This window comes from Chanodichthys erythropterus, chromosome 4 (genome assembly GCF_024489055.1).
Source record: "Chanodichthys erythropterus isolate Z2021 chromosome 4, ASM2448905v1, whole genome shotgun sequence".
Lineage (NCBI taxonomy): Eukaryota > Metazoa > Chordata > Actinopteri > Cypriniformes > Xenocyprididae > Chanodichthys > Chanodichthys erythropterus.
Genome location: NC_090224.1, coordinates 20,875,984 through 20,889,804, shown reverse-complemented (window position 1 = coordinate 20,889,804; position 13,821 = coordinate 20,875,984). Strand labels below are relative to the sequence as shown.

Sequence of the window (13,821 nt, the reverse complement as noted above, 5' to 3'; positions counted from 1 at the left end):
AATAAACACTCAACCTGTCACAGGTTTTCATAAATGTTTGATGCAGATGTCTCCTGTAGCGTTTAACTGCATTAAAGCGTTGCATGGTTTATGTGGTGCCGTGCAGATGCAAAGTCACCCCTGAGAAATAAAGACTGATTAGATTTAATGGTGCGGTTTGCGTTACGCGGGGCAAAGGAAGGACGAGAGCGTGAGAGGACGGTGGTGGCAGGAGGAAACCAGAGACACTTTGATCTGCAGAAATATTCCCAAAGTGTTCCGGAGGCGAGTTTCTTCAAAAGTCGCTGCGTTTCGTGTGCCAAGGTGACCCGTTTCAGCGTTCCCGCGCACAAACAAACTCGCTCTCCCTGGTGCTGGAATGATTGGCGCTGGTCTCGGGGCAGAAGTCTGGACACGTCAGATTAAGCAGGTCACTTACCCGGAGTCCTTTCACAAACATCCTCCAGAGAAACACAGAGAGACAAAGAGACACAGGCCAAAAGAAAGAGCCAGGGAGGCAGGAGCGGCAGATATTTATTTGGTAGATGAACAGTTTTTAAAGGGACAGCTCAACCTAGCCTGGAACATGCTGCTCTTTTCCATTAAATGAAAGTGAAGGGATTGATGCTAAAATATTTTAAAGAGGACCTATTATGCTGTTTCACAGTCTTGTGCTCTGATTGGTCGGCTGGACCAGTGTGTTGTGATTGGTCAAGCGCATTGAGTGTTTTTGGAAAATGTCCCGCCCCTTAGCATAACTGCCAGTTTCAATATACTACAAACTAACTCAACCAGGCCCCGCCCCTTTGTTCTGCGCATGAATTATTTAAATGAGGAATATTGTGATGTGTTCGTTCCTGGAAGAAAACTCAATGGAGGCGTTTCAGGGAGTTCAGAAACACTGAAATAGAGAAGAACTCCTACTGGACAAACTGAAAATTTGCAGGGACACAATCAGCAAAACTAAAGAAAGATGAACTTGGAAAAAAGCACAATAGGTCCTCTTTAATAGTAGTCAATATGCCTCTGAATATTTGTTTTCTGTAGTCTTCTCAAGCCACATGACAGCTCTGTGTGCCAAACAGACCCAAAAGTCATTATTCTCAGCACAAATATTGCTTTATTTTAAAGTGGACCTATAATGCCCCTTTTCACAAGATGTAATATATGTGACACTCCAGAATGTGTCTGTGACGTTTCAGCTCAAAATCCCCCACAGATCATTTATTATAGCTTGTCAAATTTGCCCCTATTTGGGTGTGAGCAAAAACGTGCCCCTTTAAATGCAAATGAGCTGCTGCTCCCGCCCCCTTTCCAGAAGAGGGCGGAGCTTTAACAGCTCAACAACAACAAAGCTGGAGAATCTCATGTAGCTGAAATGACGAAAGTGTTCAGCCTTACATTGTTCAAACCGGAGTCGACACTGATGGAGAGACTCAGGAGGAAGTTACAACAAAACTGGACGTTTCTGAATGGTTAGTGGATAAATTGATGTAGTTGCTGTGGAGTTGATTCAACTCATCCACTAGCATGTGCCGTCATGTTCATCTTTTGTGCAAATCCAGTGTTGAATTGATCCTCGTTTGTGAAGCAGTCCGGCGTAAAATGACGGCATGACAACAATACTATACTACAACACTCTTCCCCTTCTCTAAAGCAGCCGACATGGCCCCCTTTGTTGCGTGTTTTGCCATGGCATTAGAATTGATCCAAAAAAACTGAGCGGCTTGGTTTTTTTCACATGCTTGCAGAGAAAGGCTTACCAAAACAAAGTGTCCTTTTTCATATTTTCTGGGTCGGTAGATGCACCGGGGACCCGATTAGAGCACTTAAACACGGAAAAAGTCAGATTTTCAATGATATGTCCCCTTTATTAAGTTACATTGCACTTACTCAAATAAGTACTGAGTATTAATTAACTACATGTACTTACTATAGAGTTACGGTTATGTGTTTAAAAAGTTTAAAAAGACACAAGGGTGAGTAAATGATGACACTGTGTTTCATTCTCTCACTTGGTTTACTGTCACACCAGTATTGGAGGAATGAAATGATTATGATTAGCCTACAAGAACTTGAGTTTAGAAACACAAACCGCAAATTAACCGAAGCAGAACGTGTTGGATAGGAACAGCGGCTTTGTTTTAATAATTTGTCAAAAAACAAGTTACAGCGGGTCTGCTAATTATGAGCGTTAAACCAGCTGAACACGGCTTTGACGTTCCCAACCACAAACCAACTGACATTGAGCTCATTAAAACTCTCCCTAACAATTAGAAAACAACAACAGTGGCCCGCCGGCTGTTTTACGGCCTTTCTATGAGCAAGTGCACATGTGATCGGAGTGTGCTTGAAATTTTAATTAGGTAAAGCATGAAATATTGAAGAAAAAAACTCCCAAGCCATTCCCAGGCTTACATAAGAGCACTCGCAGCTCTTTTTCTGCTTTTTTTTCTTGCGGCTGGAATGGGTTTTGACAAGAATCCTCTGATAATCTATTCCCCCAACAGATCCTCGGCTGTAATAATTAGGACACAAAGAAGAGAGGAAATTTTCACATGTCCTCATTACACTTAAATATCTGTCTTGTACTAGAGCTTCACACTTTGTCTATTTAGCTTTAGGAGCATTAGAGAAGTGGACTGTAGTTCACACGACACACATGGTGAACGAGTTTTACAGTAGAAAATGCTGCTGCATAAATTCTTGTTAAGTATGACCAGATGGATTCAGCACAGGAAGACTTCATTTATAAACAGTGGCAAGAAAAAGTATGTGAACTGCTTGCAGAATCTGTGAAAATGAGAATTATTTTAATAAAATAAGAGAGATCATACAAAATGCATGTTATTTTTTGTTTAGTACTGTCCTGAGTAAGATATTTCACATAAAATATGTTTGCATTTGGTTCACAAGACAAAACAATAGCTGAATTTATTAAAATAACCCCATTCATAAGTATGTGAAGCATTGATTCTCAATACTGTGTGTGGTTATCTGATGATCCACGACTGTTTTTGTGTTTTGTGATGGTTGTTCATGAGTCTCTTGTTTGTCTTGAGCAGTTAAACTGAGCTCTGTTCTTCAGAAAAATCCTCCAGCTCCTGCAGATTCATCAGTTTTCCAGCATTTTTGCATATTTGAACCCTTTACAGCAGTGACTGTAGGATTTTGAGATCTGTGTTTTCACACTAAGGACAACTGAGGGACTCAAACTCAACTATTAAAAAAGGTTTAAACATCCACTGATGCTCCAGAAGGAAACACGATGCATTAAGAGTCGGGGGGTGAAAACTTTTGAACAGGATGAAGATGTCACAATTTTTCTTATTTTGTTTAAATATCATTGTTTTTCATTTAGTACTGCCCTTCAGAACCAACAGAAGATACTTGCATGTTTCCCGGCAGAAAAACTAAGTACAATATACCTTGATATTTGAATTCAAAAGTTTTCACCCCCCGACTCTTAATGCATCGTGTTTCCTTCTGGAGCATCAGTGAATGTTTGAACCTTTTTTAATAGCTGAGTTTGAGTCCCTCAGTTGTCCTCAGTGTGAAAAGATGAATCTCAAAATCCTACAGTCACTGCTGGAAAGGGTTCAAATATGCAAAAATGCTTGAAAACTGATGAATCTGCAGGAGCTGGAGGATTTTTCTGAAGAACAGAGCTCAGTTTAACTGCTCAGGACAAACAAGAGACTCATGAACAACCATCACAAAACACAAAAACAGTCGTGGATCATCAGGTAACCACACAGTATTGAGAATCAATGATTCACATACTTATGAATGGGGTTATTTTAATAAATTCAGCTATTGTTTCGTCTAGTGAACTAAAATCTTTTATGTGAAATATCTTACTCAGGACAGTACTAAACAAAAAATAACATGCATTTTTTATTATCCCTTTTATTTTATTAAAATTATTCACTTTTCACAGATTCTGCAAGTGGTTCACATACTTTTTCTTGCCACTGTATAGCACATTTCAAACATAGAGGTAATTAAAAGTGCTTAATTGGCATAATAAAGAATACAATTATAATCTGATCTGAGGATTGGAATATATAAGCAATGACAAATGTTAATTTAAAAATTTATTAAAATGAATTATACGGAAAGAAAAAAATCAGAGAATGGAGAAAAAAAAAATGTGTTTTAAATAATTAGGGACGCCTGCATACATCAATACATTTATAGAGTGTTCAAAAGTATGTTTCAAAAAGATTGTTAAATGTTATTGAAAAATGCAATATAAACAGTACAATTGTGAAATTATTATGGTTTAAAATAACTGTTTTCTATTTTAATATATATTAAATTGTAATTTATTCCTGTGATCAAAGCTGAATTTTCAGCATCATTACTCCAGTCTTCAGTGTCACATGATCCTTCAGAAATCATTCTGATATGATGATTTGATGCTCAAGAAACATTTATGATTATTACCAATGCTGAAAACAGTTGTGCTGCTATATATCTCTTTAGAAACTGTGATACATTTATTTGTAATAGAACTCTTTTTTATTTATCATTATGTCTTTACTGTCTATTTTGATCAATTTAATGCATCCTTGATTAATAAAAATGAATGAAAAAAATCAAAAACATACTGACCCCAAATTTTTGAGACGAGATGTTACTGTAAAAAATAAACTTATCACATTGGTTATGCTGCTAAATTCAAGAAATATGTCTTTTATATTGAGCAATTATGATAAAATACAGTACCGTTCAAAATTTTTTTGAAAGAAATTAATAATTTAAATAAGTTAAAATTGATCAAAAGTGACAGTATCGTCTTTATAAGGTAACAAAAGATTTCTACGTACTTCAAATCAATGCTGTTCTTTTGAACTTCTATTCATCAAAGAAACGTATCACGGTTTCCACAAAAATATGAAGCAGCAAAAACGGTTTTCAACATTGATAATAATCAGAAATATTTCTTGAGCAGCAAATCATCATATTAGAATGATTTCTGAAGGATCATGTGACACTGAAGATGCTGAAAATTCAGCTTTGATCACAGGAATAAATTACATAGCAAATGAACCCCCAAACTCATTTGATTGGTTTCTTTTTATTTGATTCAAAACAGTCAAACTAACATTCTAAAACACTAGATGAGCCACATTTGAAGTCGTGGTAATTAGTCATGGTTTCCAGACAGACTTTATGATTTTTTTGCTTTCTCTGGAATAACATGCACTGACGAATCATTCACAATATGACAAGCTGGTCTTTAACAGGAAGGCTTATTTTAATGTTGACTTACTGACTTTTTATGGGATATTTTGTAGTAATTATTATAAATGATTTATCCGTGCACATCATTATTTTTGTTAAATTCATGTGCCGCATAAACATTAATCAAAATATCTTCCCCTCCCTCTTGCAGCATCTCTTCTCTTCTCTGATGATGAGGGCGGGACAATCTGTCACTAACATGAGATCTAAAAATGGCAAACCACAACCATCCAATCAATTCCCCATGGACGCAAATCTACATTTGTTCTTGTTCCAGAAGACGTTTCACTCGGATATGCATCACAATATGGAAGAAAGGATTAGTGCAACTTCTGTTTCATGCCCTCTATGGTACGGTGTTGCCTCCAGGCAACATGGTTTATTTTAGTTTGTTTTTAATAAAATAAGGCACCAATTGATTGATCAAACGTATTTTACGACAGTATAACTCAGATACTAATCAATAAAAGTGCAAAATAGACCAAAACTTGACCAGCAGGGGTCCATTTTGTGTCCTGTTTCAGAACATGTGCACAGAACATATTTTCTCCAATGAAAAGTGCTTTTTTTTCCACTTGATTGTATTCATTTAATCACCTACAAAAAATAAGAGTCACCTTCACTGGCAAGTAAAGAAGTATTTTCAAGAACTTTACATTATATATCATCAAATGTTTTACAGAAAATAACAAAAAAACTGTGTTGCCTCAAGGCAACATTATACCATAATGGAATCGCATAAGGCCATACAGGCAAAATAGGTTTGCATACAGATGTATTATATTTGTAAGGAAGTATATGAAACTTTTAATACATTAAAAACTGGATAAATTTGTTTGTTCAAGTGTCTAGTTAAAGAAATTGATGTTTTCAAGAAATATATTTATTTTTTCTACAGGAAAATGCCAAATGTTTCAATTTTTCCATTGTGGTACAATGTTGCCTCGAGGCAACAAACTTATAAAAAATAAATAAATAAAAATGTTTATGTTTATTGATATAAAATGTTTATTGATATTGTTAAAGTGTCCAAAGCAGGAAAAACAATACAAATTATTTTTTCCACATTGATATCATATTGCATACCATAGAGGGAAAGAAAGAAATATTCTGAGATCTGATCATTTACAGAACTCACCTGACCAGTGTCCGGTCGTGGCTCCGGATCGATCCGTACAGGTGTCGCTGACTGGCCGGAAGACCGTTTCCCATCCTTTGGGAGCGTAGCGCCAGTTGTGGGACTCGAGGATCAGAACTCTCTGTGTGCCGTAAGCGATCATAAAGCAGTAAACCACGTGATGGAGCTGACAGCCGTATCCACAGCCCTTATTAATGTTACAGACCAGCTTACGAGCTTTACTGCAATCCTGCGGGTTCTGATCGAGACAAAGACATACTATTACTGTTACTATTATGACTGCATTTTAGGTTAAATGACTTTGTACCAATAGACACTTAAAAAATAAAGGTTCCTAAAGGTTTTTTTTGCAGTGATGCCATAGAAACGTTTAGGTTCCACAAAGAATCTTTCCGCAAACAGTTCTTCAAAGAACCATTTATTCTTAGTGTGAAGAACAGTTTAAAATCTTAAGAAACTTTTTTTTTCTGCTTTAAAGAACCTTTTGTGGAATGGAAAGTTCTATGGATGTTAAAGGTTCTTCATGGAACCATCAATGTCAATAAAGAACTGTTTTTATGAGTGTAGTATGTATACATCAAATGCAACACACTGCTAAACTTCAGAAGACGGTTTTTCCACAGTCCCCTCACCAGGCAAAGCATGTTTTCAGTGCAAGCTTTCAGGTTTTATGCAACAATCTGTGACGAGTTTATAGTCTCTAGTGAGAGCTGTCTGACTTCATCATGATATCACATTCACTGCGTGTATCGGGATCTCAAAGAAAGAGACAAGAGAGAGATATACAGACAGAAAGAGAGACAGACGGAAGGACAAAGACAGAGAGAGCCACAGGTTCTGTGAGTCAGATGGCTCTTTGTAAATTCACATGGTGAGATTATAACGACGAGCTCTGAGGTAAGAAAGGGCTTTACGAGATGCTTGTTGGATGGATCTATATATTTAATTCAGTGTTTTATGAACTGGCAAAGACTGAGGTTAAATAAAGTGCTCCAGCCATCTAAGCTGGGTCACTAAACTAAACTAAACTAAATTAAACTAAACTAAGTCAGTTTTTAAAAGAAATCATTATTTTTATATAGAAAGGTCGCATTAAATTGATCAGCAGTTACAGTGAAGACATTTATAATATTACAAAAGTTGTTATAAAGTTCTGTTTCAAATAAATGCTGTTCTTTTGAACTTTCTGTTCATTAAAGAATCCTGAGAAATAAAATGCATCACAAAAATATGAAGCAGCGGAACTGTTGTCAACATTAATAGTAATCAGAAATGTTTTTTTGAGCAGCAAATCAGCATATTAGAATGATTTCTGAAGGATCATGTGACAAAGAAGACTGAAGTAATGATGCTGAAAATTCAGCTTTGATCACAGGAATAAATTACAGTTTACTAAATATTCACATAGAAAACAGTTATTTTAAATTGTAATAATATTTCACAATATTACTGTATTTTACTTATAATATATAATTTTATAAATACAGTAATATATATTTTATAAATAAATAAATCCAGCCTTAGAGAGTAGAACAAATTTCTTTAAAAAAAAAAATGAAATAATAATACCCATAATAAATAAGTAAAATCCATAAATAAATAAGAAAATAAATAAATAAAATAAAAAGGTGCTGAAACTTTTTGAAAGGAGATATGTAAATCAATATATTGTTTTATGTGAATGAGTGGGCATGATGATTTTCACATCATTTTGAAGCAAAAATTCTAGGCTACCACATACATTTTTACAAATAATCAGTATGGGTTTTATGGCCTTATTTCAGTGACAATTTTTTTCCACAAACCATGCATAAACAATTTTCTCAAAACTACAAACGGTTACACATGCTGCTCACATATTATTGTAGCAGAGTTTGTGCTGAATACAGTGTAATCCGATTTTAGCCATGAAAATGTTAAAATTAACAGAAATAAGTACAAATGTCAGGGCATGTCAAAACACCTCAGACCCCATGGGTTAATTATTATTGTACAGTACTAACGAAACCTGCAGTTAAAGTATTGGGCAGGAATTATGGTTATCCTGATACGCATTTGTAAATGATGAACTGATTCTGTGTGTCCAGCAGGGGGAATTTCTTAGCTCCCATTATTTACCCACAGAAATGCTTTTTCGTTTTTATTGTGCTATTAAAGGAAATGAGTTACGATAATCAAATTGTCTGGCAGCCCTTTTACATTGGTGTATTTTTTATTTTTTTATTTTTTTGGAGTTAGGGCTATATAGATTTCACTCTTGATTCAAATTCAATACTGTTGGCAAAGAGTTTGCTATGACAGCAGATGAAGCACTTTAATTTCAAAAAGCCCTCAAAGTGCTGCCTTAGCAGAAAACAGGAGGAGAAAACACTTACAAAAATGTACTGGGGTGGTTCTATTACAGTGATGGTATGGAAATCAGTGATCAGATAGTATTTGGTATATAACATGATACTGAATGATAACCAGATCATTCCTGCTGAGAAAAACAGACACCAAGCTGGTTTGTGCTGGTCTAGTTTGCTAGACTTGTGGCTTACCATCTAAACCAACTGAAAACCATCTAAACCAACCCTCTAAACCAACTGAAAACCAGATATCTAATCTAACAATAAAGATATCTAATCTAATCTAAACCAACTGAAAACCACCTAAACCAATTAAAAACCATCTAAACCAACCAAAAACATTGCTAATTAGCAGCTATAATTATTATTATGTTAAATAAAGTGGAATCATTAATGATTCCTGATTTGACAAACTTGTGCTTCTTTGCAGAAAACGAATAATGCATGATGGAGGCATCAGAGTGGAGATTCAAAAGATCCTGCAAGTCTTTAAGATAGGATGAAAATAAGTTAAATAAATCAATAAAAGACTGACTTCAATTGATCTTACACTTTGACTTTCATTAGCGGCAGTTTGTAAAGAAAACCTATATCTCAAACGGCATCAGTATTTCCTTTTACCAGCCTTGTAGTGCGATCACACTGACATAAGGTCACAGATTTCAGTATAAAGAGAAAGACGCAGAGAAAAAAGTCAGACAAACCCCTTTGACCTAAAATATTTTCTTTAAATACCCCCTGAGGTTATAAATTAATATTTCAATATTTTGTTTTTAATTTTTATTATAATGTTTCAAACACATTCACATTTTTACGGTCCCTATTATGTTAATGTTCAAATGACATACAGATAAACATATGCAATGTTTCATCTTTTTTTAGTGTTTTATTTAGATTTTTAAAACTATTTTGTTACATTTATTTAAATTTTACATATTAATGATTTAATTCAATTAATTTAATTTAATTTAATTCTAAGAAAAGTAAGTAAAAATAAGTCAGAATGTACTGTGTTATTATGAAGGAATTTTTCCGTATTGATTTTTTTCAGGTGCTTTGAATTAAGCATTGCATTGTGTTGTGTTTTAGAGTTAATGGAAATGTCCGTAAACTTAACAGATAATGTCCTGGCAGAATGTTTCCTGGCAGAAAAGCTAACAAACACACCTCTCCTCAACAAACCGCATGATTTGATGGATCCATCATATCTAGGGCATCGAAATATTATGCAGCAAAAACTGTTTTTTTTTTAACATTGATAATAATAAGAACCATCATTAATAATTGTGCACCAATGAAAATGTATAATAACTGAGCAGCAAATCAGCATATTACAATGATTTCTGAAGGTTCATGTGGCTCTGAAGACTGCACTCCAAAAAATGTTCTTCCTCACTTGTTTTCCAGTACAAATATCTAAACATTCTTATATCAAAATACATTTACTTGAGAAGCAAAGTACAAGTCAAAAATACTCAAAACATATATATATATATATATTTTTTTTGCAGTGTGGAATATGACTGCTGAAAATTCAGCTTTGCCATCACATGAATAAATGACATTTTAAAATATACTCAAATAATAATAATAATAAAAACGGTTCTTTTTAAATTGTAATAGTTTTTTCACAACATTACATTATTTTAGGAAGAGTAACAATGGTACCTGCAGGTAGGAGATCCTGTTCTGCACCAGACTGGAGAGATCTCTGGCCTCCTTCTCTCTCCAATCACCCGCTCTATCTGCCTGACTGAGCTGGTGCAGGTCTGTCATGATCGTCCTGACAACATACAAACACAAAGGAGAGACGTGTTGACAATGCATTGATGACCAGAGCTGGGTAGTAACTGAATGTACAGTGGATACAGAAAGTATTCAGACCCCCTTAAATTTTTCACTCTTTGTTATATTGCAGCCATTTGCTAAAATCATTTAAGTTCATTTTTTCCCTCATTAATGTACACACAGCACCCCATATTGACAGAAAAACAAAGAATTGTTGACATTTTTGCAGATATATTAAAAAAGAAAAACTGAAATATCACACGGTCCTAAGTATTCAGACCCTTTGCTGTGACACTCATATATTTAACTCAGGTGCTGTCCATTTCTTCTGATCATCCTTGAGATGGTTCTACACCTTCATTTGAGTCCAGTTGTGTTTGATTATACTGATTGGACTTGATTAGGAAAGCCACACACTTGTCTATATAAGACCTTACAGCTCACAGTGCATGTCAGAGCAAATGAGAGTCATGAGGTCAAAGGTACTGCCTGAAGAGCTCAGAGACAGAATTGTGGCAAGGCACAGATCTGGCCAAGGTTACAAAAAACATTTCTGCTACACTTAAGGTTCCTAAGAGCACAGTGGCCTCCATAATCCTTAAATGGAAGATGTTTGAAGACCAGAACCCTTCCTAGAGCTGGCCGTCCCGACAAACTGAGCTATCTGGGGAGAAGAGCCTTGGTGAGAGAAGTAAAGAAGAACCCAAAGATCACTGTGGCTGAGCTCCAGAGATGCAGTCGGGAGAAAGTTGTAGAAAGTCAACCATCACTGCAGCCCTCCACCAGTCGGGGCTTTATGGCAGAGTGGCCCGACGGAAGCCTCTCCTCAGTGCAAGACACATGAAAGCCTGCATGGAGTTTGCCAAGATGGTGAGAAATAAGATTCTCTGGTCTGATGAGACCAAGATAGAACTTTTTGGCCTTAATTCTAAGCGGTATGTGTGGAGAAAAGCAGGCACTGCTCATCACCTGTCCAATACAGTCCCAACAGTGAAGCATGGTGGTGGCAGCATCATGCTGTGGGGGTGTTTTTCAGCTGCAGGGACAGGACGACTGGTTGCAATCGAGGGAAAGATGAATGCGGCCAAGTACAGGGATATCCTGGACGAAAACCTTCTCCAGAGTGCTCAGGACCTCAGACTGGGCCGAATATTTACCTTCCAACAAGACAATGACCCTCAGCACACAGCTAAAATAACGAAGGAGTGGCTTCACAACAACTCCGTAACTGTTCTTGAATGGCCCAGCCAGAGCCCTGACTTAAACCCAATTGAGCATCTCTGGAGAGACCTAAAAATGGCCGTCCACCAACATTTACCATCCAACCTGACAGAACTGGAGAGGATCTGCAAGGAGGAATGGCAGAGGATCCCCAAATCCAGGTGTGAAAAACTTGTTGCATCTTTCCCAAAAAGACTCATGGCTGTATTAGATCAAAAGGGTGCTTCTACTAAATACTGAGCAAAGGGTCTGAATACTTAGGACCATGTGATATTTCACTTTTTCTTTTTTAATAAATCTGCAAAAATGTCAACAATTGTGTGTTTTTCAGTCAATATGGGGTGCTGTGTGTACATTAATGAGGAAAAAATGAACAAATGATTTTAGCAAATGGCTGCAATATAACAAAGAGTGAAAAATTTAAGGGGATCTGAATACTTTCCGTACCCACTGTATGTAATCTAGATTATGTAATCAGATTCCAAAAATTACATTTTAAAATACTCTGACTACATTTACTTTTTATTGATTTCGTGATTACATATTACTGACAGAATGGCAGTGGATAATTCATATTTCATTGATTCTCCCTAATCTAACCATACATTACTGTCTTTGGTATAGGCTTTTGTCTTTCAAACACATTAAAATGCACAAATTCATGCCATTTTGTATTTATGTTATTTCCAAACTTTTTTTTTGTCAGCCAAACCTCTTTCCTTTTCTTTGTATTTTTAAATCAATATGGTACATGATTATCCTGTTCAAATCAATCTGATCTTTTAATCTCAAAGTAATCAAAAACGATTCAAGATTATATTACTTGGATTCTGTAATGTAAAAGATTGTTACACTGCAATGATATTTTTGTCTTGCTTTCCAGTACAAATATTTTTAAATCAAGATATATTCACACTGTGTGCAGAATATTAGGCAAGTTGATTTTCTGATCATATAGACAGAGAGAGAGAGAGAGAGAGAGAGAGAGAGAGATAGTGACTCCTGAAGGACCAGCACCACATCCTCTTGTACCACTGTTTGAAGAATTTATCTTCCAGAATCTGGCAGTAAGGTGTGGGAGTTCACTTTTAGTCCATCTCTTATCCTGAAATGTCCTTCTTGCAGATATGGACTAAAAATGATCTTCCAAAACTTACTGCCAGATTCTGGAAGATAAATTCTTCAAACAGTGGTACAAGAGGATGTGGTGCTGGTCCTTCAGGAGTCACTCTCAAGCTGTCTGTCTATAAGGCCTATAAAAACCCAGTCTTCATGTACTTTATAACACTTCAGCTTGTGATTCTTATTAAGAGCGGGTCATTTTTTAGGATTCTTCACCTAACCTAAGTCTCTGAGATCCTGACACCTCACACTTCTGAAGACTCCAGGTAGGTTTCAGTACTGGGAAATGGTGGCGCTGGAGACTAAAGGGTTCCTGATGGTTTCACACTTAATTCTTCACCTTAATTCTTAATTATTTTGCAGTTAACATGTCTTTTCTTCTCCAGCTGTTTTTGTATGACCCCGCTGACCCAATGAGCATTTCACTGTCCAATGGTCATGCTTTAACTTTGCAATTTCTAGTATTACATTAGTATTGCGTCCTTCTCATGAGTATTTAATCATTTTTGACCTTTCAGTCAGAGTTAAATCTCTTTTTTGGCTCATTTTGCCTGTAAAAGAAAACCTGCCTAATAATTCTGCACGCCTGAATATAAGGCATTTTTCATTTCCAGCCTTCATGAACAATTATATATCACTTATAAATGATTAAAAACAATATTAATAGTAGTTATTAAGATTGATGTGGATTGGAATTGGTAGAATGTGCTTGGAAAAAAATATGATCAGAAAATCAACTTGCTTAATTCTGCACACAGTGTACTTAAGCAAAATGACTTAAATATTAAGCATTAATTCTTGCTGTCAAAAACATATGTGAGTTTAATCTTAAAACAAGAAAAATATCAGCATCACTTTACTTCACACCTTTATATATAATGCATTATAAAAGTATATTTAATGTATTAATTACGCCTTGTAATGCACCTTAAAATGGATTGTATGAGCTCATGAATAATTATGACCACAATTATA

At 35.7% G+C, this 13,821-nt stretch overlaps 1 protein-coding gene across 1 annotated transcript in view; it reads right to left on the bottom strand.

The window, feature by feature from the left end:
* Positions 1-13,821, bottom strand: part of fut8b (fucosyltransferase 8b (alpha (1,6) fucosyltransferase)) — a 39,789-nt gene that overhangs the window by 9,347 nt on the left and 16,621 nt on the right. The window contains exons 4-5 of the mRNA XM_067382887.1: positions 10,384-10,498; positions 6,368-6,605 (exon numbers count right to left, since the gene is read on the bottom strand). Coding sequence (XP_067238988.1) covers positions 6,368-6,605; positions 10,384-10,498 — 353 coding nt within the window. The remainder of the gene's footprint in view (positions 1-6,367; positions 6,606-10,383; positions 10,499-13,821) is intronic.